General features: G+C 43.8%; 1 protein-coding gene across 1 annotated transcript in view; it reads right to left on the reverse strand.

Moving 5' to 3' along the window:
- txndc16 (thioredoxin domain containing 16) overlaps nucleotides 1–25,273 on the reverse strand; it is a 52,874-nt gene that overhangs the window by 23,086 nt on the left and 4,515 nt on the right. The window contains exons 7-15 of the mRNA XM_045718580.1: nucleotides 20,489–20,651; nucleotides 19,989–20,155; nucleotides 19,351–19,411; nucleotides 14,218–14,329; nucleotides 13,684–13,830; nucleotides 8,132–8,191; nucleotides 7,518–7,692; nucleotides 6,567–6,703; nucleotides 6,391–6,475 (exon numbers count right to left, since the gene is read on the reverse strand). Coding sequence (XP_045574536.1) covers nucleotides 6,391–6,475; nucleotides 6,567–6,703; nucleotides 7,518–7,692; nucleotides 8,132–8,191; nucleotides 13,684–13,830; nucleotides 14,218–14,329; nucleotides 19,351–19,411; nucleotides 19,989–20,155; nucleotides 20,489–20,651 — 1,107 coding nt within the window. The remainder of the gene's footprint in view (nucleotides 1–6,390; nucleotides 6,476–6,566; nucleotides 6,704–7,517; nucleotides 7,693–8,131; nucleotides 8,192–13,683; nucleotides 13,831–14,217; nucleotides 14,330–19,350; nucleotides 19,412–19,988; nucleotides 20,156–20,488; nucleotides 20,652–25,273) is intronic.

The following is a 25,273-nucleotide window of genomic DNA, read 5'->3' on the forward strand; positions in this document are numbered from 1 at the left end:
GTCAGCTTTGCCCCAGCTAACACACCACTCCAATAATAACCTAACCATGACCTTCAGTTTAGAATGCAACTTGATAAAAATCAGCTGTGTTTGCTAGGGTTGGAGAAAAAATGTGACACCAAATCAGGCCCCCGAGGATTGGAGTTGCCCACCCCTGCTTACGGGGTCTGAGCCACCGAAGCCTCGCACCATTAGCTCTGACATATTGAAAACTCTAGTCATTGGCGACTCCATTACCCGCAATATTAGACTTTAAAATAATCATCTCGCGATCATACATTGTTTACAAGGGGACAGGGCTACCCACAAAGGCTAATCTTAAAAATAAAATAAGGAAAATTAAATATTGGTACAGTCGTGGCCAAAAGTTAAGAATGACAAATAGTGTCTTTAGATATTTTTGTTAGATGTTACTATGGAATACTGAAGTATAATTACAAGCATTTCATAAGTGTCAAAGGCTTTTATTGACAATTACATGAAGTTGATGCAAAGAGTCAATATTTGCAGTGTTGACCCTTCTTTTTCAAGAACTCTGCAATCTGCCCTGGCATGCTGTCAATTAACCTCTGGGCCAAATCCTGACTGATGGCAGCCTATTCTTGCATAATCAATGCTTGGAGTTTGTCAGAGTTTGTGAGTTTTTGTTTGTCCATCCGCATCTTGAGGATTGGCCACAAGTTCTCAATGGGATTAAGGTCTGGGGAGTTTCCTGGCCATGGACCCAAAATATCGATATTTTGTTCCGAGCCATTTAGTTATCACTTTTGCCTTATGGCAAGGTGCGCCATCATGCTGGAAAAGGCATTGTTCGTCACCAAACTGTTCCTGGATGGTTGGGAGAAGTTGCTCTCGGAGGATGTGTTGGTACCATTATTTATTCATGGCTGTGTTCTTAGGCAAAATTGTGAGTGAGCCCACTCCCTTGGCTGAGAAGCAACCCCACACATGAATGGTCTCAGGATGCTTTACTGTTGGCATGACACAGGACTGATGGTATCGCTCACCTTGTCTTCTCCGGACAAGCTTTTTTACGGATGCCCCAAACAATCGGAAAGGGGATTCAGAGAAAATGACTTTACCCCAGCCCTCAGCAGTCCAATCCCTGTACCTTTTGCAGAATATCAGTCTGTCCCTGATGTTTTTCCTGGAGAGAAGTGGCTTCTTTGCTGCCCTTCTTGACACCAGGCCATCCTCCAACAGTCTTCGCCTCACTGAGCGTGCAGATGCACTCACACCTGCCTGCTGCCATTCCTGAGCAAGCTCTGTACTGGTGGTGCCCCGATCCCGCAGCTGAATCAACTTTAGGAGACGGTCCTGGCGCTTCCTGGACTTTCTTGGGCGCCTGAAGCCTTCTTCACAACAATTGAACCGCTCTCCTTGAAGTTCTTGATGAGCCGATAAATGGTTGATTTAGGTGCAATCTTACGGGCAGCAATATCCTTGCCTGTGAAGCCCTTTTTGTGCAAAGCAATGATGACGGCACGTGTTTCCTTGCAGGTAACCATGGCTGACAGAGGTAGAACAATGATTCCAAGCACCACCCTCCTTTTGAAGCTTCCAGTCTGTTATTCGAACTCAATCAGCATGACAGAGTGATCTCCAACCTTGTCCTCTTCAACACTCACACCTGTGTTAATGAGAGAATCAGCTGATGTCAGCTGGTCCTTTTGTGGCAGGGCCGAAATGCAGTGGAAATGTTTGCATGGCAAAGAGGGACTTTGATCAGTCTTCATAACATTCTGGAGTATATGCAAATTGCCATCATACAAACTGAGGCAGCAGACTGAAAATGTATGCGTGTCATTCTCAAAACTTTTGGCCACGACTGTACTCTCCTGGTCCACAAGACACCTACTAGACTGGGGTAAGAACTGCCAGACTAAATGTCTAAGACCCCATCATCCATTGAAGACCAAGACATCTCCGCTCTCCCTCCCGAATACATCAACCTCCGGGAGGCCTTCAGTAAGAGGCAAGCCGACACCCACCCTCCCTCATTGTCCATATGACTGCACCATAGAACTCCTACCGGCTCCACCCCTCCCCGGGCCCGTCTTTACTCCCTCTCGATCCCTGAAGCTGCAGTAATGGACAATTATATTCAGGAGTCGCTGGAGGTAGGTTTCATTCACTCCTCAACATCCCCAGCTGGTGCAGGTTTGGAGGTCTGCATCGACTACCGAGGGCTGAACAGGATCACGATTAAGAACAGTTACCCCCTACCCAATGTCTGCCGCCTTGGAACTGACCGAGGGGGCTGAATTCTTCACCAAATTGGACCTCCGTAACGCTTACAATCTGGTGAGATTCAGGGAGGGAGATGAGTGGGAGACTGCCTTTAACACCCCTAGTGGCCACTGAGTATTTAGTCATGCCATTCAGATGATCTAACTCACTGGCAGTATTCCAAGCATAGGTCAATGACACTCTTAGGGATATGTTGAATCGGTTCGTCTTTGTTTACGTCAATGACATCATGATCTTCTCCAAGACCCTTCCGGAACACACCCTGCAAGTCCGCCAAGTCCTGAGACGCCTCCAGCAGTTCCTTTGGTGTGGTGGCAATGCCTCTCACAGCCCTACCCTGCAAGTCCCAGACCCGTTTCGGCTGGACCCCCGAGGTTGACAGGCCATTCACGGAGCTCAAGGGACATTTCACCTCCGGACCCATCCTCGTTCATCATGATCCTACTCGTCCCTTCTTGGTAGAGGTGGACACCTAGGACACTTTCCAAGCGGTTCTCGCCAGCTGAATGCAACTACGATGTGGGCAACAGAGCTCTTGGCAGTCAAGTGTACCCTTGAGGGGTGGAGACACTGGTTGAAGGGGGCACCTCATCCTTTCGTGTCCTGGACAGACCATAAGAACTTGGTCTCCATTCAAGAAGCCAGGAGGTTGAATGCTCGCCAGGCGGGCTCTGTTTAACAGGGTCAACTTCACTCCAGCCTATTGTCCGGGATCCAAGAATCAGAAAGCAGATGCCCTGTCCCATCAACACGATGTCTAACAAGGAGAGGGACTCAGAGTCCACCACCCCAGCTCCCGCATTGTGGCTCCCGTGTTATGGAATATAGAAACCATGGTACGATAAGCCCAGACCCGAGAACCTGAACCCGGCGGGGGTCCCACTAACAGACTATGTTGCACATGTGGCCAAAGCAAGTCGTCAAAACAGCGCCCCGGCTGGGTTGGTCCAACCTCTGCCCATCCCCAGCCAGCCCTGGTCCCACCTGTCCGTAGACTATCACAGGGTTACCTCCATCCCAAGGGCTTACCACTATCCTTGTGGTCGTTGTTCGGTTCTCCAAGGCAGCCCATTTCAATGCCTTACGAAAGTTGCCCTCAGCGAAGGAGTCTTTCGACTACACAGACTTTCCCAGGACATTGTCTCGGATCGTGGGCCCCAGTCCGTCACACGGTATTGGAAAGCCTTCTGCTCCCTGTTGGGTGTGTCGGTGAGTCTCTCCTCAGGGTTCCACCCACAGTCGAATGGGCAAACAGAGCAGGCCATCCAGGAGCTGGGGAAGTTCCTCCACTGTTTTTCTCCACCCAGGCCAACAACTGGTGCAAGTTCCTCGTCTGGGTGCAGTAAGCTCACAACACATTGCTGAACTGTTTGAGTGTCAGTTGGGGTTCGCCCACCGTTTCCTGAACAAGATGCCGAAGCGGGGGTGTCATTAGCCGAGGCGTTCATTTTATGATGTCGCCTCACCTGGATCAGAGCGCGATGCTCCTTTCTCTGATCATCTGCCCGACACCAACACCAGGAAAACGGGCTCCTCCGACCGGGTCAACGAGTGTGGCTGTCCACCGGTGATCTTCCCTTAAAATGAAGCTCGCTCCATGCTACATTGGACCATTCAAGATCCTGAGTCATATCAACCCAGTCACCTATCGTCTACAGCTTCCCAGGTCTATGAGGGTCTGTTCATCCTTCCATGTCTCAAGCTGGTAAGGACCAGTCCCTTCTCTCCCCCCCGCCGGTCACCCAGCCTACACTGTCCGGCATCTGTTGGAGGCTCGTCGGGTCCTAGGCACCCTGCAGTACCTGGTGGACTGGAAGGGCTACGGCCCCGAGGAGCGGGCATGGCTGCCTGCTCGGGACATCCTGGATCTGGGACTCCAACCAACTACGTGGTAGTCGCTCTGGCTCCAAGGCTGGAGCCACTCCTAGAAGGGGGGAGGTACTGTCACGTCATGGTTCCACCTGTCACCTGAGGGCGGCAGAGACCGTCCTAGGGACATTAATGACACTCAGGTGTGTCACATTTAATCGTTATGATTTCCCTATTAAAAAGGTGTGTTTTCGGTTGTCCTTTGCTGAAGTTTGAATTATGTGCCGTGTGCGTTTGTCTCCTGAATTTGCGACTTAGTGTTTGTTGTTTTCCCAGTGTTACTGTGATCCTTCCGTTACAGTTTCTCAGTAATGTATTGTGTTTATCCCCAACCGCTGATTCCTCGTCTGGTCTCGTCTCTGCACCTCGGTCCAACCTCACCATGTCACATTCCTCATCTAGTCTCTTCTCTGTACCTGGGTCCAAACTCACCATGTCACAGAGAGATGTTGGCATCAAGTAATTGTCTTTGGCCCCCTCCCAGTTAGAGGGAGTGATGAGCTCTACAGCAGAGTCTCACAACTCAATCGCTGGTTGAAAACTGTTTTCTGCCCCCTCCCAAAATATATATGTTTTAGATAACTGGCCCCCTTTGAGACTCTCCCACAAACCAGACAAAGCCTGGCCTGCTGAGGAATGATGGACTCCATCCAAGCTGGAGGGATGCTCTCATCTATCAACATAGACAGGGCTCTAACTCTAGCTCTACAACGAGATGGCTAACAGGGTGCAGGCTTAGTGGAGTCTGCCATTAGCAGTCAGTGTAGTAAGCTCAGCTTTCCCCCTTGAGACAGTGTCTGTCTCGATCTAGGTCAGGCAAAACATGGCAGTGTTCGCCTTAGCAATCTCACTGGAATAAAGATCTCCATTACAGTCATTATTGAAAGAGATTTTGATAATATCTCAAAATAGGACTACTTGGAAGTTAGATCCCTCACTTCCAAGGCAGTCAGTCAATTAACGAATCACTGATCATAACCTTGATGTGATTGGCCTGACAAACATTGCTCAAGCCTGATGAATTTACTGTGTTACATGAGGCCTCTCCTCCTGGTTACAATAGTGACCATATCCCCCCGCATCCCTCAAAAGACGGAAGTGTTGCTAACATTAACGACAGCAAATTTCAATACGAAAAAAGGACTGTTTGTCTTTTAGTAATGAAATCTATGCAGCTTACTCAAACACTTTTATAGCTACTGTTTACAGGCCTCCTGGGCCATATACAGCTTATCTGACTTAGTTGTCTGAATTCCGATTGGACTTTGGCCATTCAAATTTTTGGGGACTTCAATATTCACATGGAAAAGTCCACAGACCCACTCAGAAAAGGCTTTCAAAGCCATCATCGACTCAGTGGGTTTTGTCCAACATGTCTCCGAACCTACGCATTGCCACAGTCATACCCTAGATTTAGTTTTGTCCCATGGAATAAATAGTGGATCTAAAAAGTTTCCACAACCCTGGACTATCTATTGTTTGCAATCGCAACAAATAATCTGCTCAGACCCCAACCAAGGACCATATTAATTACTTTCAATGTACTGCTAATAACATTTACCTTATTGTTAGTGTCAAGTGCAATATTAATATCTTCAATATTTTGTCTGTTTCTAAAAGTAAACTAAGATAAAATCGTTTTATTTGTTTACTGCCCATTGTGGTGAGTGACGTTCATTAATGTGTCAACCTGACAAGATAACTCTTTAGGTCACAACTCAAAATAAATACGGCAAATGTTTAAATGGATGTTTAATGTCCCAGCGAAGAAAAAGCTGAATAAAAGGGTAGGGCTTTGAGGAGTCTTTACCAGAGTGTGGAGAGTGAAGAAATAAAAGTCACGTATCTATAATGCCCAAGATGCCCGCTGCTGACCAAACCAGTTGCCATCTCCTTCACCCCACCATCTTCCTTATTTTTATCATTTCAAACTCTTTCTAAACATCCTCTACTAAAGAGGACAAACATTAAGTGTACAGATGTGTTGAGTATGTGGTGTTACTGATGTTATTGTAGAATTACAGGATATATTCCAAAAGGCACATGTATTAACTCCAATACATACATAAGCAAAATCCATGGAGAAAAAAAATCCTAGGAGTATGATACACTTTGAGAAGACTGAAAAAAAAGAGGTCCCCACACACTTGGATAAATAAATACTACTTTCTTTAGTTCATATGTTCCTGCACCTAAACTAGCTTGTTGGGTGTGATAGATTCCTCCAGTATGATACAAACACACGCACATGATTTCAAATTAGCACTGTACCATATTTCTGCCTGTCTGTCAGCAAACAACCCGACCATCGTCTCTCCTCTGAGTGCTTTTGCTGCTTCCTTGAACACTGACAGACCTGAGAGACACACGCTATGAGACGAGAGAATTCCATTTTAATTCATGATTGTTATATTTGTCAATGCCACACACACACACACACACGCTACCTGCGTCTGCTGTGGAGCTGAACAGGCCTAGTACTGTGACGGGGGCGACAGCTGCATGTCGCTGGTACAGGTCCCCCTCCAGGAATGATGTCACCTCATCAGGAGAAGACAGGAGGACAGGGGACACCAGACGACTCCTGGGTTACACACCAAAAGAAAAAAAGACATGGTGATGTGCAGGCCCCATGGTTGATGGTCTTATCACATGTACGCAACCGCTCACACAGGGGTTTGATCCCTTACTCCACCCCTTCCCCCTAAGCTTTCTCCCCCGCTCTTTCTAAGCTGTCTGACAAACACGCAAAAATGCTTTCAAATCTTTATGAAAAAAGACATGGCTGGCACCCTTTAAAAAAAATTACAAATGTCACACACACACCCAACAAAGCACTCATCTTCCAGATGAGGAAAGAATGCACCCGTTTTAAGAACAAATGGATAAATGTGCAGAAAAAAAAAGGGTGAAATTTGAGAAAGGTAGGTAACATGTAAACAAAGCATTAAGGTAACATGTAATAACACACTACCATGTCACTTTGTTATTATTATAATAATATGTAAATGAAGGCATTACGGTAACAAGTAAATTAAGCTAGAAGCCAGCCCAAGCCTACAATAGCCTCCGCTATTTCCTGGTTACATTTTATTCTGAGCACCTTCAAAGTTCGACTGACATTGTAACTTAACAGCAGCGATACCCATCCTTTTTTCTCTCTACATAATGGACTTTTAAATAGAGCATGTAAATGAAGGAAGTTCTAGCTTTAGTTTTTTGAGCCTTCCTTCGAGGGTAAACAATATATCTACTGTATACAACACATTTATAGCTGAACGTTCTGTAACTTTGAACCCACCTGAACTGGCCCCATATACCTAGTTTGAAGGAGATGTCCATAAATGCAATAGAATATTCTATATGTTCTATTTTACTTTAGTGGAGGTGTCACTCACAGCATGATGAACCTGTTCAGGCTCTCAGTACCCAGCATGCCTTGGTAGGGCTGGCTAGGCTCCTGTGGGCAGTACAGACGGACGGTGGGAAAGGAGCTGATTTTCTGAGCGCTGCACACGTCAGTCCACTCCCCACAATCCAGCACAGCAAGCTCCACGTCGCTGACGTCAGCGTCTTATAAATACATCCGGCGAGACAGGACACGTTAGATATATGCATAAAGTCAACTGACACATTGATGTCAAATGGATAGGCTACATATACAGTTCACTGTCACATTCCTGAAGATGCCAAATAGATACAATCAACAGCTCTGGATATCAAATACATAAAGATATACAGACAAATGGCATAAGTATCCGACAGTCAGACATATTGATCTGACCGTCCAGATGAAAATAGTTCTATTGATTGACTGAGCCTAAATTGTCTTATCGACCACAAGGTCTTTGTGGGACATGGCTTATTGACAGAGCTAAAAAAGGTAATATTGATTAACTGTCAAGATTATCAGGGAACTTACCTAACCCCTTTTGCTTCAAGTACAGTGATATACAAGAACATTGAAAGAACTGCTGAATCAACCATTCAAATGCATGTCTTAATGCATTACCTTCTAGGGATTCTGAGACCTCTATGTAGGACTGCATGAAAGCCATGGAGACAGCATCCCCTGGTGGAGAAAAATAGAACGACTTACATTTCAATACAGAAATGTAGTGTGATCATAACATAATTGTAAAAGTAGTAAAATAAACATTTTACGGCTGCCACATTATCTTAAATATCAGGACCGAGGGGTGTCTTTTACACTAGCCTGGGCACCTGTCAAGGAGTTGACATGATAGCACAAACAGATCTGAGACCATGCTACTTGTACACTGATTGGCTTATACAGAACTGTGTGTGAGACTTTCTTTGCCAAGGCAATTCTGAATCATAAAATACATTTGAAAATTATAGAATTGGTAGAATGTATAGCAACTAGGGCTGATCTCATTTAGTCGACAGGTGGATAGGCTGTTGGTCGACCGAGATTTTAGTCGAGCGGTCGCAAGTTCCATTTTATTTTTATTTTTTTAAACGGTGCACAAGACACGTCTGAGTCGCACCCGTCTCAGTGGACTAATCCATTGAGGCACGGGGATAGCACAGTCCATTTTAAGACGTGATACTGAAATTGTATATGGTTATATTAGGTAAAAATAAAAACGAATAAATCTGTTATTCTATAACAAATGCGCTTTCTACTGCGTTGGATTTAGTCGCTGTCTGTGGTTCTGAAACAATCTTCAGTGCGCCGTAGAATTGCCGCCTTTCCCTATGTTGCTATGTGCATAATAGCTAAATTAACCGGCATATTGAGATTGAGAACAACGCAGCAGAGGCAACTTTCCCCAGATCTGTGCCCACAGAACAACTCCTTTGACCTCATGGCTTGGTTTTTGCTGACAAGCAGGGTCAACTGTGGGACCTTATATAAACAGGTGTGTGCCTTTCCAAATTATTACCACAGGTGGACTCCAAATCAAGTTATCGAAACATCTCAAGGATGATCAATGGATAAAAGGATGCACCTGAGCTCAATTTCAAGTCTCATAGCAAAGGGTCTGAATACTTATGTAAATAAAGCTATGTTAAAATTCATCCCAGCCCCCTACTGGGACGAAAAATAAAATAGGACAAACACACATCACGACAAGAGAGACAACACTACATAAAGAGACCTTAGACAACATAGCATGGTAGCAACACATGGTGGCAGCTAGAGGTCGACCTATTAATCGGAATGGCCGATTAATTAGGGCCGATTTCAAGTTTTCATAACAAAATAAATAAATAAAAAATAAATAAATAAAAAATAAAAAAACAAAATCGGTATTTTTGGCCACCGATTTGCAAAATTGAATAATATTTTTTAACTAGGCAAGTCAGTTAAGAACACATTCTTATTTTCAATGACGGCCTAGGAACGGTGGGTTAACTGCCTTGTTCAGGGGCAGAACAGATTTTTACCTTGTCAGCTTGGGGATTCAATCTTGCAACCTTACGGTTAACTAGTCCAACGCTCTAACCACCTGCTTTACATTGCACTCCATGAGAAGCCTGCCTGTTACGCGAATGCAGTAAGTTGCTAGCTAGCATTAAACTTATCTTATAAAAAACAATCATAAATCACTAGTTAACTACACATGGTTGATGATATTACTAGTTCATCTAGCCTGTCCTGAGTTGCATATAATCGATGCGGTGCGCATTCGCGAAAAAGGACTGTCGTTGCTCCAACGTGTACCTAACCATAAACATCAATGCCTTTCTTAAAATCAATACACAAGTATATACTTTTAAACCTGCATATTTAGTTAATATTGCCTGCTAACATGAATTTCTTTTAACTAGGGAAAATGTGTCACCTCTGCCACAGAGTCAGGGTATATGCAGCAGTTTGGGCCGCCTGGCTCATTGCGAAGTGTGTGAATACTATTTCTTCCTAACAAAGACAGCCAACTTCGCCAAACGTGGGAGGATTTAACAAAAGCGCATTTGCGAAAAAAGCACAATCGTTGCACGACTGTACCTAATCATAAACGTCAATGCCTTTCTTAAAATCAATACACAGAAGTATATATTTTTAAACCTGCATATTTAGCTAAAAGAAATCCAGGTTAGCAGGCAATATTAACCAGGTGAAATTGTGTCAGTTCTCTTGCGTTCATTGCACGCAGAGTCAGGGTATATGCAACAGTTTGGGCCGCCTGGCTCGTTCAACTAATTTGCCAGAATTTTACGTAATTATGACATAACATTGAAGGTTGTGCAATGTAACAGGATTATTTAGACTTAGGGATGCCACCCGTTAGATAAAATACGGAATGGTTCCGTATTTCACTGAAAAAAATAAACGTTTTGTTTGAGATGATAGGTTATTAATATGGTCGAATCCGTAAACTAAGGCTCGTATTTCTGTGTGTTTATTATATTATAATTAAGTCTATGATTTGATATAGCAGTCTGATTGAGCAGTGGTAGGCACCAGCAAGCTCGTAAGCATTCATTCAAACAGCACTTTCGTGCGTTTTGCCAGAAGCCCTTCGCAATTCTTCAAGCATTGCGCTGTTTATGACTTCAAGCCTATCAACTCCCAAGATTAGGCTGGTGTAACCGATGTGAAATGGCTAGCTAGTTAGCCGGGTGCGCGCTAATAGCGTTTCAAACGTCACTCGCTCTGAGACTTGGAGTAGTTGTTCCCCTTGCTCTGCATGGGTAACGCTGCTTCGAGGGTGGCTGTTGTCGATGTGTTCCTGGTTTGAGCCCAGGTAGGAGCGAGGAGAGGGACGGAAGCTATACTGTTACACTGGCAATACTAAAGTGCCTATAAGAACATCCAATAGTCAAAGGTATATGAAATACAAATCGTATAGAGAGAAATAGTCCTATAATAACTACAACCTAAAACTTCTTACCTGGGAATATTGAAGACTCATGTTAAAAGGAACCATCAGCTTTCATATGTTCTCATGTTCTGAGCAAGGAACTTAAACGTTAGCTTTTTTTTTTTTTACATGGCACATATTGCACTTTTACTTTCTTCTCCAACACTTAGTTTTTGCATTATTTAAACCAAATTGAACATGTTTCATTATTTATTTGAGGCTAAATTGATAGTATTTATGTATTATATTAAGTTAAAATAAGTGTTCATTCAGTATTGTTGTAATTGTCATTATTACAAAAAGGAAAAAAACGGTTAAAATAAATCGGCATCGGCTTTTTTCGGTCCCCAATAATCGGTATCGGCGGCGAAAAATCATAATCGGCCGACCTCTAATAGCAGCACAAAACATGGTACAAACATTATCAGACACAGACAACAACACAAAGGGCAAGAAGGTAGAGACAACAATACATCACACAAAGCAGTCACAACTGTCAGCATGCTGAGTCTTTGAATATAGAGATCTAGGCAGAGTGTCCATGATTGAGTCTTTGAATATAGAGATCTAGGAAGAGTTCCTCCGTCCAGTGTCTGTGTTCCTTTTGCCCATCTTTTTTTAATTGGCCAGTCGGAGATAAGGCTTTTTCTTTGCAACTCTGCCTAGAAGGCCAGCATCCCGGAGTTGCCTCTTCACTGTTGACGTTGAGACTGGTGTTTTGGGGTACCATCTAAAGAAGTTATCAGTTGAGGACTTGTGAGGAGTCTGTTTCTCAAACTAGACACTAATGTACTTGTCCTCTTGCTCAGTTGTACACCGGGGCCTCCCACTAATCTTTCTATTCTGGTTAGAGCCAGTTTGCGCTGTTCTGTAAAGGCAGTTGTACACAGCATTGTACGAGATCTTCAGTTTCTTGGCAATTTCGCGCATGGAATAGCCTTCATTTCTCAAAACAAGACTGACGAGTTTCTGAAGAAAGTTCTTTGTTTCTACAACATCTTCGTGGGAATCTGTTATAACGATGCACAGTAAGTGTATATTTTGAAGTGTATATTTTGGAAAATCATTTTTGGGGTGCTAGGAATGTAGAATTTCTGAGGTTTCCAAAACCGTATTGCATGCGGTGGTTATTAACGTGGAGACAGAGCGTCGGTACAGTTGTGGACATTGGCCCCGTTGTGGTCAAGTGTTCAAATGAGAGCCTTATGGCTGTATGGCCTTCGGTTCGAGAGCTAAAGTTGAAATTATAAAAGTCAATCTCAATGCGACTTGGATTTAAAAAGGGAATAGAACAAAGACTGATGCTAAATATATGGTGAAAGGAAACGCTCACACCCATGTTAAAACCAGTGGTGGAAAAAGTACCCAATTATCACTCTATAGTAAAAGTAAAGATTACTTCTGTTACTACTTTCTATTAAGTTAAAGTGAAAGTAACCCAGTAAAATACTACTTGAGTAAAAGTCTAAAAGTACTTGGTTTTAAATATACTTAAGAATCAAAAAGTAAAAAATCATTTCACATTCCTTATATAAAGCAAACCAGACAGAGCAGTTATTTTTATGTACGGATAGCCCGGGGCCCACGCCAACACTCAGACATCATTTACAAAACAAAGCATTTGTGTTTATGAGTCTGCCAGATCGGAGGCAGTAGGATTGACCAGGAATGTTCTATTGATAAGTGTGTGAATTGGACCATTTTACTGCATTCGAAATGTACTTTTGGATCTCAGGGGAAATGTATGGAGTAAAACGTACATTATTTTCATTAGGAATGTAGTGGAATAAAAGTCGTCAAAAATAGAAAACAGTAACATAAGGTACAGACACCCCAAAAAAACAACTTAAGTAGTACTTTATATTATTTTTACACCACTGGTTTAAACCAATTCAATGCTTTAACTTTAGTAGTACGTGTAAGAATCAAGTTGGCCACCAAGCTAGGCCTTTTTTAAACATCGACAAATCCTGGCCACATTTACACACCAGATTCAATAGCTTGAAACTTGCCCCCCCTCAAAAGCTTGAAAACCCTATTAGATTAGAAGTTTATATTTATTTAAACACTAAAACTAAACATACTTCATGTTTTTAATTTAGTTTGAGTCAAAGATAGTTTCAGTATCGTTTTCATTTCAGTTTACTATTATAACCTTGGTCTGGAGGTGGAGCACAGGGTTCACTATTATAGCATGACCGTGAGAGACCCTGGACAGCCTCAGATTGAGCAAAGAGGAGAAAGGCTTGGGAGTATGAGAAAGGACTGAATGGACTGTACTCACTAAAAGTCCTGGCCCATAAACATGGCCTGTTTCCGGTACCACAAACAGCACCTGCCTAAGCAGAATAAACAATCTGTTCCACAAGCACATGGAGATGAAGTGCAAGGTTGACTTTTACAGGAGAGAATTCTACAAGTATGGAGTTAATCAGAAAATATGCTTAAGAGACGGAGAAACCAGAAGCCATCCAGGGGTGTTAGATTTGGCTGCAGATATGGGCTTCCTGTGAATCTCAGATTTATTTTGTAGAAGTAGTAGCAAGATAGGATTGGTAGAGATAGTACGTATAGTAGGTTTAAGTTGTCCATTTTATAATACAAATAAATCATATTTTAAGTGTCTTTGAGTGTTCTAGCCTCATTTCATCCTGTATCCACAGGTGACAAATAAAATAACAGATTACACATTAAAACCTAATCGAGAACGATATAAAACCAACATGCTCACATTTCACGTAAAACAGCACCACCGTGTAGTCACTCTCTGCCACTGCGCTGTGGAACGTGTCGGCAGTGAGTTCTGTGACAGCATCCATGTCCAGACTCTGGCCCCTGTCTCTGTACACAGACTCTGCCACCTCATCATCAAGCACATCTAGTGACAAAGAAACAGTCAACCAATCAGCCCAGAAATACAAAAGCATATACAGAATGTCGTACAGTGGAAGCAGAGTGCTATAAACATTTAATGCGCATTCATAAACAACCCACTTCAATCTACACACCTGCCTAGGGAGGGGCTAGACACGTTTCTACAATGCCCCTTCTAATTTAATGTAATGAAAAGTGTTTAGGGTTAATGAAACATTGTAGAGAGCAGAGAACTGAAAGTGAAATTTAAAAATGTTGTTTAGTGTCACCATTTAAATTCTGTGATCTGGTTTCTTGTTGGCATTACAATACATGTACAGTTTGTTTATGATGTTGACCTAAAACAAGGAAAAGGAAATAAAAATATATCTACAACAAGACCCCTTCTTACCAAGAGTGGCCCAATTATCATCGTCCTCTTCCTCCTCCGGAGTGCTCTCATCTCTGAACAGGTCGATAACCTCCTCTAGATTGTTCAAAATCAGGTACTTGACCTCTGAACCCTGACAAACACAGCATATTGTTAGTGTCTAAGTGCGTATGTAACTTTTGAGCTGTGGAAAGAATTTCTCCTTGAAGGACAACAAACACCAATATACTTCTGTTGAAAATGAGGCCATTTTGATTGTACACTACTGTGGTAATAAAAAGGACTTCTTTACAGTGAGCTCCAAAAGTATTGGGACAGTAGGCAGGTTTTCATGGATGGAGATTAATTTGTTAAAAGCATTTGTCAAACATTTCGGCATGTATAATGGAAACGGCAGACAGGAGACATTATCTAAAGCTCGACAACATTTTAATCCGTTCGACAGGTAGATTTTTCTTTTGTCAAACTTTCTTTGCGACAAATGATAGAAAGTGTTTCTCGAATAAATGATGATTGCTATGCTACCCTCCAGTCCCTAGACTTCCTGGCGCTGACGGAAACATGGATTACCACAGATAACACTGCTACTCCTACTGCTCTCTCTTCGTCTGCCCACGTGTTCTCGCATACCCCTAGAGCATCGAGCCAGCGGGGTGGTGGCACTGGAATCCTCATCTCTCCCAAGTGGACATTCTCTCTTTCTCCCCTGACCCATCTGTCTATCTCCTCATTTGAATTCCATGCTGTCACAGTTACCAGCCCTTTCAAGCTTAACATCCTTATCATTTATCGCCCTCCAGGTTCCCTTGGAGAGTTCATCAATGAGCTTGACGCCTTGATAAGTTCCTTTCCTGAGGATGGCTCACCTCTCACAGTTCTGGGTGACTTTAACCTCCCCACGTCTACCTTTGACTCATTCCTCTCTGCCTCCTTCTTTCCACTCCTCTCCTCTTTTGACCTCACCCTCTCACCTTCCCCCCCTACTCACAAGGCAGGCAATACGCTTGACCTCATCTTTACTAGATGCTGTTCTTCCACTAATCTCATTGCAACTCCCCTCCAAATCTCCGACCACTACCTTGTATCCTTTTCCCTCTTGCTCTCATCCAACACTTCTCACTCTGCCCCTACTCGGATGGTATTGCGCCGTCCCAACCTTCGCTCTCTCTCTCCTGCTACTCTCTCCTCTTCCATCCTATCATCTCTTCCCTCTGCTCAAACCTTCTCCAACCTATCTCCTGATTCTGCCTCCTCAACCCTCCTCTCCTCCCTTTCTGCATCCTTTGATTTTCTCTGTCCCCTATCCTCCAGGCCGGCTCGGTCCTCCCTTCCTGCTCCGTGGCTCGACGACTCACTACGAGCTCACAGAACAAGGCTCCGGGCAGCCGAGCGGAAATGGAGGAAAACTCGCCTCCCCTGCGGACCTGGCATCCTTTCACTCACTCCTCTCTACATTCTCCTCTTCTGTCTCTGCTGCTAAAGCCACTTTCTACCACTCTAAATTCCAAGCATCTGCCTCTAACCCTAGGAAGCTCTTTGCTACCTTCTCCTCCCTCCTGAATCCTCCTCCCCCCCCCCCCCTCCTCCCTCTCTGCGGATGACTTCGTCAACCATTTTGAAAAGAAGGTTGACGATATCCGATCCTCGTTTGCTAAGTCAAACGACACCGCTGGTCCTGCTCACACTGCCCTACCCTGTGCTTTGACCTCTTTCTCCCCTCTCTCTCCAGATGAAATCTCGCGTCTTGTGACGGCCGGCCGCCCAACAACCTGCCCACTTGACCCTATCCCCTCTTCTCCAGACCATTTCCGGAGAACTTCTCCCCTTCCTCACCTCGCTCATCAACTCATCCTTGACCGCTGGCTACGTCCCTTCCGTCTTCAAGAGAGCGAGAGTTGCACCCCTTCTGAAAAAACCTACACTCGATCCCTCCGATGTCAACAACTACAGACCAGTATCCCTTCTTTCTTTTCTCTCCAAAACTCTTGAACGTGCCGTCCTTGGCCAGCTCTCCTGCTATCTCTCTCAGAATGACCTTCTTGATCCTAATCAGTCAGGTTTCAAGACTGGGCATTCAACTGAGACTGCTCTTCTCTGTGTCACGGAGGCTCTCCGCACTGCTAAAGCTAACTCTCTCTCCTCTGCTCTCATCCTTCTAGACCTATCTGCTGCCTTTGATACTGTGAACCATCAGATCCTCCTCTCCACCCTCTCCGAGTTGGGCATCTCCGGCGCGGCCCACGCTTGGATTGCGTCCTACCTGACAGGTCGCTCCTACCAGGTGGCGTGGCGAGAATCTGTCTCCGCACCATGCGCTCTCACCACTGGTGTCCCCCAGGGCTCTGTTCTAGGCCCTCTCCTATTCTCGCTATACACCAAGTCACTTGGCTCTGTCACATCCTCACATGGTCTCTCCTATCATTGCTATGCAGACGACACACAATTCATCTTCTCCTTTCCCCCTTCTGATAACCAGGCGGCGAATCGCATCTCTGCATGTCTGTCAGACATATCAGTGTGGATGACGGATCACCAGCTCAAGCTGAACCTCGGCAAGACGGAGCTGCTCTTCCTCCTGGGGAAGGACTGCCCCTTCCATGATCTCGCCATCACGGTTGACAACTCCCTTGTGTCCTCCTCCCAGAGTGCTAAGAACCTTGGCGTGATCCTGGACAACACCCTGTCGTTCTCCACTAACATCAAGGCGGTGACCCGATCCTGTAGGTTCATGCTCTACAACATTCACAGAGTACGACCCTGCCTCACACAGGAAGCGGCGCAGGTCCTAATCCAGGCACTTGTCATCTCCCGTCTGGATTACTGCAACTCGCTGTTGGCTGGGCTCCCTGCCTGTGCCATTAAACCCCTACAACTCATCCAGAACGCCGCAGCCCGTCTGGTGTTTAACCTTCCCAAGTTCTCTCACGTCACCCCGCTCCTCCGCTCTCTCCACTGGCTTCCAGTTGAAGCTCGCATCCGCTACAAGACCATGGTGATTGCCTACGGAGCTGTGAAGGGAACGGCACCTCCATACCTTCAGGCTCTGATCAGGCCCTACACCCAAACAAGGGCACTGCGTTCATCCACCACTGGCCTGCTGGCCCCCCTACCTCTGAGGAAGCACAGTTCCCGCTCAGCCCAGTCAAAACTGTTCGCTGCTCTGGCACCCCAATGGTGGAACAAGCTCCCTCACGACGCCAGGACAGCGGAGTCAATCACCACCTTCCGGAGACACCTGAAACCCCACCTCTTTAAGGAATACCTAGGATAGGATAAAGTAATCCTTCTAACCCCCCCCTTAAAAGATTTAGATGCACTATTGTAAAGTGGTTGTTCCACTGGATATCATAAGGTGAATGCACCATTTTGTAAGTCGCTCTGGATAAGAGTGTCTGCTAAATGACTTAAATGTAATGTAAATGTAATTGCTGAATGCTTTTGAAGGTACGCAGGGCACGTGATATCATCAAGCTGCACTCCACATTTAATTCTAAATGCCTAGTGTACTGCTAGAAAAATAAATTTATTGTTGGAATATATATATATATATATATATGCTGGACAAGGACAGTGGCCCAAAAATCTCCAAAGTATCACAGCTGGAGAATTGCAGACCTGAGTTGGGTCTTGGGGTCAGAAAGTCTCCAAAACTACAATCAGACGCCACCTACATAACCACAAGTTGTTTGGGAGGGTTGCCATAAAAAAAACCTTTGCGGTCATGAAACAAACTAAACTTGTTAGGATACATGATATCATGGACTCCATGTACCAGCAGATATCAAATCAAAACCTGACTGCCTTTGCTAGGAAGCTTAAACTGGGCCGTGGTTGGAACTTCCAGCAGGACAATGATACAAAGCACACCTCAAAAACGGTTTTTGACGATAGAATCATGGTTTTGCCATGGCCATCCGAGTCCCCTGACCTAAACCCCATAGAAAACCTGTGGGATGAGCTGAAGAGAGTCCACAAGCATAGACCTCGGATCTGAAGAGATTCTGTATGGAGGAATGGTCTCAGATCCCTTGTCATGTGTTCTCCAACCTCAATGCATTTAGGAGAAGACTCATAGCTGTTCTTGGCAAAAGGAGGTTGCACAAAGTATTGAATGAAGGGGTGCCAAAAATTGTGGCTTACATATTTGTTTATGATAATAATTTTTTCTTTCAATTACTTTACTTTAAAAAAAGGTTAGATTTGTGTGAATATTTTGAATAAAAGACCAAGAGGATAAACAATAAAGACTTTTTTCACAGCCCATTTTGCTGATATTTACCAACGGTGCCAATTAGTGGAGGGCCCTGTAAATAATGTATTGTGCAGTTTGAGTCACTTATTTTAAATAAGAATAGAATACATTTCTAAACACTTCTACATTCATGTGGATGCTACCTTGATTACAGAACCCTGAATGAAGTGAATAACGATGGGTAAGAAAGTTTGACGCACAAATATCATACCACCAAGACATCTCACCATCACAATAACAGGGGAGGTAAGCATTTTTGGGGGGTTTAATATTTGTGCGTCCATAGCTTCGCACTCATCATTATTCACAATTCATTCAGGATTATCCATAATCATGGTAGCATCCACATTAATATAGCAGTGTTTAGAAACATATTATATTCTTATTTACAACAAAAGTGAATCCAATGACAACACAATTTACCATTAATTTATACTGGGCACAAAATAATCTGAAACACAACCAAAACAGACAGTAAGTGCATCCAACAAGTTTGTAGAGTCACAACCTTGATATAGTCATTGCATGTTAGGAAATGGGACCAAACACAACACGTTTTATTATTTTAATACACATAAGTGAATTTGGTCCCATTAAATGGGGTAGACTATGTATAAAAAGTGCTGTTATTTCTAAAACGGTTCACCCAATATGGATGAAAATCCCCTCAAATTAAAGCGGACAGTCTGCACTTTTACCTCATTGTCATTGTAGCATTTAATTCCAAAATGCTGAAGTACAGAGCCAAAACAACAACAAAAAGTGTCACTGTCCCAATACTTTGAGCTCACTGTAACTAAGCCTGGTGGTATGGCCATCACAAATAATATTTTGTTGGGAGAAATGGATTACTTTCAATAAAGCAATTTATGTAACTTGCTAAATAAAAAAAAGGGACTCACCTCTCCTGGTAGTCTGTAAGCAGCATTGTATTCCAGTGGGATTTTTACATCAGGACTCTCTCTGCCACAGATTAGAAAGAATAGTCAGTTTACTCTTGGCTTGTGTTGTTGGAATAGATTACATGTTAATTCAAATGTCATGTCAAGTACATCTGAAAGGATTGCATAGGTATACACAATACGGGGGGGGGGGGGGTGTCCAGTGCCAAGCTCATCAGAACTACTACCATATTGCTCACTCTACAAATCCTATCAGATCTTTATGAGTGCATAGAGGGTAGGGGCTAAAGATCATCGACCAAGCCATATTGCAATAGGTAGGAACTACCAACCCATGATGACTATAACCAGGGTAATGTTAAATTAGGGAACACTGAAGCAAAATGTTTCAAAATCCCCCGTTGGAAAAAGGGAATGACATCGCTCTGGATAAGAGAGTCTGCTAAATTACTAAAATGTAAAACATACAAAAGAAAACACAAACAAGCATTTCTTCTAAGACACACAGAGATAGTACCCCTACTACCAACCTGTTTAACTCAATTTCAGACTGTTATCTTCCATTTCATGACAAATTAACACAACCCAACAAAAGGTAGGAAGAGCCAGTGTTGTCATGGCTCTCCGCTGGTACTGACCTGTGGATGAGCACCAGGCCCACCTGGCCTCTCAGCCTCCAGGCAAGAGTTTGGGCAGTGACCCGGTCAAGGGCCACCGTATGGGGCTGAGAGAAGAGGAAGAGCAGGGGCACCTGGAGGTGGCTGTGGACCATGTTCACCTCTGAGGGCTCCACTGAGGCCTCACTCTGATAGGGAGAGAAATTGTATAAACTTTTTTAATCCCAGACATGAACAATAACGACAAAAAGATGGCGCAAAATCACTACAGTTCCACCAACAAGGGATACATGTATACTGCCTGTAGCCTAAGAATTGCTAATCAAACTGTTCTCTCTTAGCATGAAGGCTGTTTTATATGCTTGTTTTGAATTGAAGTTGTCTTTGAAGTGAATATATTGTTGACAAGGGACGCATAGACACTGTGGCAGGGACTGCCAGGAGGGTGGCTCCAGTATTCACTCTGTCTGAAATCAACCACCAGCTGGGAGTAGAGACTGATTGGAGACTTGGCTTCTCACCACCAGTGGGGCTTCCATCAGCTGGAGGAAGGTGTAGATGTGGAGGGTGGTGAGGGCTCTCCTTAGGGCCGTGTGTGGACAGGGGTCTGAGTGCTGGGATTGGGGTGCACCCTTACAGTGCAGGAACCACAGACCTGCTGTGAGAGATGAAATATCCTCCACCCTGCAATGTAGCACAAGAGGAAGATGACACCAATGGTCGTAATATGCCGAATTGTAAATTGTGCCCAGGCACCTACCCTTTTGTGTGATCTGAAAGAAAGAGATAAGTGTAAGCAATATTGGGATAAGTATATTTAGGCTATCAAAGACACGGGTATCCAAGCTTTCAGATCTACACAAAATGTCTAGGGGTCATTTTGGAGTTGAGCAAAAGTCTCACCCATAGACATATAGAAAGAGGATTCTAGTTACCTTGTCATGGTGCAGACCCATTTGGTCATACATTCCATGCATACCACATGGGCATCTACGTATATCATCCAGGGTTATTAGACATCTGACCTTCACATTTCATACAGAAGAGGGAATGATGTTTCAAAAGCATATTCTTTCATATAGTTTCATCACGGTCATGTTCAGTAGAGAGAAAACGGTTTGAAACAAGAGTGAAAAGGGGATGTACATCCTGTATTGACCAATATGTTTTTTCCCCCCAGACTTGGGTGGTATCCAGATTTTCATACCTTCATAACGACCATGTGCCATCCCAGGATATTTGGTAATACAGACACTGAACACAAGGGGCACTATTTTCTAACCCCACTGAGGCTCTGTAATCTGAAGGTTAGCAATGCTAACAAGTATATGTCAATTTCCATAGCTAAATGCTAGTGAGCGCATTGTGAGCATCTTATACAGTCTCTGAAACTATATGCAGGTTAGACATCCCAGCTATAAAACAAACTAAAAAATGCTACTCACAAAACAAATTAGACAGCAAGGCTCTTGACCCATGAGGGGATTCTCCGCTGTTACCAAGCAAAGAAGCTAACCAGCTAAATAATGTAACTACTAAGTCAGCAAACCAAATGCACAACTGCAGAGCATTTAGCAGATTTTAGACAGTTAACCCTTGTAGTTATAAGATATCTAGTTGGCAAACGGTTGTGAATTACAGACTGCAACTATATACAGTGGTTGCTCCACTAAACGTTTTGCAATTATGCTGCGGGATTTAGAGGTAATTTGTGGTTTAGTACGGTACCCTGCGTCACCACTTCATTGCTCCAGACCAGCGCAAGGGGAGTTGGACCAAAAAGCATACATCATGTCTGACAATGTATGGGAGACAAACCAAAATAGAAACTGATAATCGTGCACGACTTGAGTATTACTTACTAAAACTGTTGTTACTAAGATTTTTATTTTACTCTTACTGTAGTACTTTAGCCCACTCCCGACCAGTCATTGTACAGTGTGAGTGCCGCAACGGTCTAAGACACTGCATACCGTGCAAGCTGTGTTGCTACAGATGCTGGTTCAATACCCGTGCCGGCCTTAACTTTATCCTCGCTCAATTTACGTTATTACAAAATATTGTAATTTTTTAAAACAAAGCGATTATTATAATAATAAAATCCCATTGGATATCCTCACAGATATCTTATTAACCCTGTTATTAGCAGGACAATATCTATTGGTCATGGTTCCCGAGTGGCGCACAATGGGATTGCCTTACAGTTCTCCAGCTGTATCCACTGAAAACGCGCAAGGTTCAAGGCACAGGACGGGCAGCAGAGCTGCGCACAGAAGACCGACCTAGCCCAAAGGGAAGGGAGGAGGAGGAGTGGACCCCCACCCCAGGTAGCACAGAGTAACAGGCTGACTACACCGCTCGCGTCGCAAAATACATTTTGAAATCTATATTATTCAATTATTGCACCCACACTGCTCACGCGCGCCAACAAGCGTCCGCGTTGCAAAGGGCTAAAATAGTTCTATTTCTGACGCAGATCGCACTGCAAGTCCTGCCTCCCCCATTTCCTCATTGGTTTATAGAAGCAGGTACCCACGTGTAATCTCCTCATTGGTTATACCCACATGATGACTGAAGGACGAAATAGGTCAGTGTCGGTTACCTAATTTATGAAAGTTGCCAATCGCAATATAAAATCAAGAGAAGAAAAAGCATGGAAGGAGGAGAGATGACTAGAAACGATTCGGTTGACTGTTTTATGTGTGGATTAATTGGTGGAGTAGAGGACCTTGTGCATTTCAGGTCAAATAAGAACATTGTTTATTTCCCAGGACAAATTAGCTAGCAACAGCAAGCTAGCTAGCTAAATTGCCATAAATGTTTAATGCTTTTCGACCTGTCCCCAAATTAATATAATTGGTTCAGAGTTTGTTTTGATATTTTAACCTGCGTGTCGTGATCGCGTTTGTTGTGGGGGGGACAAAATACATTTATGCACGATGGCGCATGCGCACAGTCGGTTTGGGTTCCGTGTAACACTTTAACCTCTCTTGGGTAGGGTGCAGTATTTTCACCTCCAGATGAAAAGCGTGCCCAAAGTAAACTGCCTGTTACTCAGGCCCAGAAGCTAGGATTTGCATATAGATAGAAAACTCTAAAGTTTCCAAAACTGTTAAAATAATGTCTGAGTATAACAGAACTGATATGGCAGGCAAAAACCTGAGAAAAATCCATCCAGGATGTGGAATTATTTTCATGTGGCTGTTTTTCAACTCAATGCCTATAGAGAATCCAATGGGTTAGGAATCAGATTGCAGTTCCTATGGCTTCCACAAGATGTCAACAGTCTTTAGACATGGTTTCAGGCTTTTATTTTGAAAAAAGACATGTAAAAAGCCATTTTGGTCAGAGGAAGTTTGCAGACCTGATTTGGCGCGCCGTTTGTTATTTTTCCTTTCTATTGAAAACGGTATTGTCCGGTTGAAATATTATTGATTATAAAGACAAACAACCTGAGGATTAACTATAAACATCGTTTGACATGTTTCGACAAACTTTACCAGTACTTTTAGTGTGTATTGGTCTGCCTGTTGTGATCGCCTTGGAGCCATTGGATTACCGAACAAAACTGAGTTTTTGGGACATAGAGGGACTTCATCGAACAAAACAAACATTTACTGTGTAACTGGGAGTCTTGTGAGTGCAACCATATGAAGATCAAAGGTAAGTGATTAATTTTATCGTTATTTCTGATTTTAGTGACTCCTCGACTTGGCTGGTAAAAATTATAGTATGCTTTTTTTACACAGGGCACTGTCCTCATAAATCGCATGGTACGCTTTCTCCGTAAAGCCTTTTTGAAATCTGACACAGCGGCTGGATTAACAAGAAGTTAATCTTTAAGCCGATGTATAACACTTGTATGTTTTATGAATATTTCAGTTGTTTTCTTAATTTGGCGCTCTGCAATTTTACCGGATGTGGCCAGGTGGGACGCTAGCGTCCCACATAACCCCTCTAGGGTAAGGGGCATTGCACTAATAATGGCGCTGACTAGGGAAACATTCCCGCTGTTCTGTTCTTAGTGCCAGTCTGCACATTCAAACTAAAACAATGTAAATCAATTAGATTTTTATTTCCCTGAATATCTGTTTGGGTATTGATTAGACTACAATTATACAGTAGAAATATTATGCTTTCAGTGTAACTTTTATTTACTGGCGCACAACAGTGACTCTGCGTTTACACTAGGAAGCAGCATCACATGGTGAAACATCGGATCCATTAATTTTCAATGAAAGGAAAGCGAGAGAAGCAGACTGAGCTGGGGGACCGATGAGCAATGCGAGCATAGGCAAGGGAGCTGAACAGGGCGGGATTAAAGTTTATTCAAATCCTCTTTGGTCACTCGCGTCACAACATCAATCAAAGCGCACCATTGCTTCCAACCTCTTCTGGATTGGCTGACAATGGCTGTTAATAAACTCAGCAAAAAAAGAAATGTACCTTTTTCAGGACCCTGTCCATCAAAGATATTCGTAAAAATCCAAATAACTTCAGATCTTCATTGTAAATGGTTTAAACACGGTTTCCCATGCTTGTTCAATGAACCATAAACAATTAATGAACATGCACCTGTGGAACGGTCATTAAGACACTAACAGCTTACAGACGGTAGGCAATTAAGGTCACAGTTATGAAAACTTAGGACACTAAAAGAGGCCTTTCTGACTCTGAAAAACACAAAAAGAAAGATGCCCAGGGTCCCTGCTCATCTGCGTGAACGTGCCTTAGGCATGCTGCAAGGACGCATGAGGACTGTAGATGTGGCCAGGGCAATAAATTGCCATGTCCGTACTGTGAGACGCCTAAGACAGCGCTACAGGGAGACAAGACGGACACAGCTGATCATCCTCGCAGTGGCAGACCACGTGTAACAACACCTACACAGGATCGGTACATTCGAACATCACACCTGCGGGACAGGTACAGGATGGCAACAACAACTGCTCGAGTTACACCAGGAACGCACAATCCCTCCATCAGTGCTCAGACTGTTCACAATCGGCTGAGAGAGAGGCTGGACTGAGGGCTTGGAGGCCTGTTGTAAGGCAGGTCCTCACCAGACATCACCAGCAACTACGTCGCCTATGGGCACGAACCCACCGTCGCTGGACCAGACAGGACTGGCAAAAAGTGCTCTCCACTGACAAGTCGCGGTTGTGTCTCACCAGGGTTGATGGTCGGATTTACGTTTATTGTCAAAGGAATGAGCGTTACACCGAGGCCTGTACTCTGGAGCGGGATCGATTTGGAGGTGGAGGGTCCGTCATGGTCTGGGGCGGTGTGTCACAGCATCATTGGAC

This window comes from Salmo salar, chromosome ssa01 (assembly GCF_905237065.1).
Source record: "Salmo salar chromosome ssa01, Ssal_v3.1, whole genome shotgun sequence".
NCBI lineage: Eukaryota > Metazoa > Chordata > Actinopteri > Salmoniformes > Salmonidae > Salmo > Salmo salar.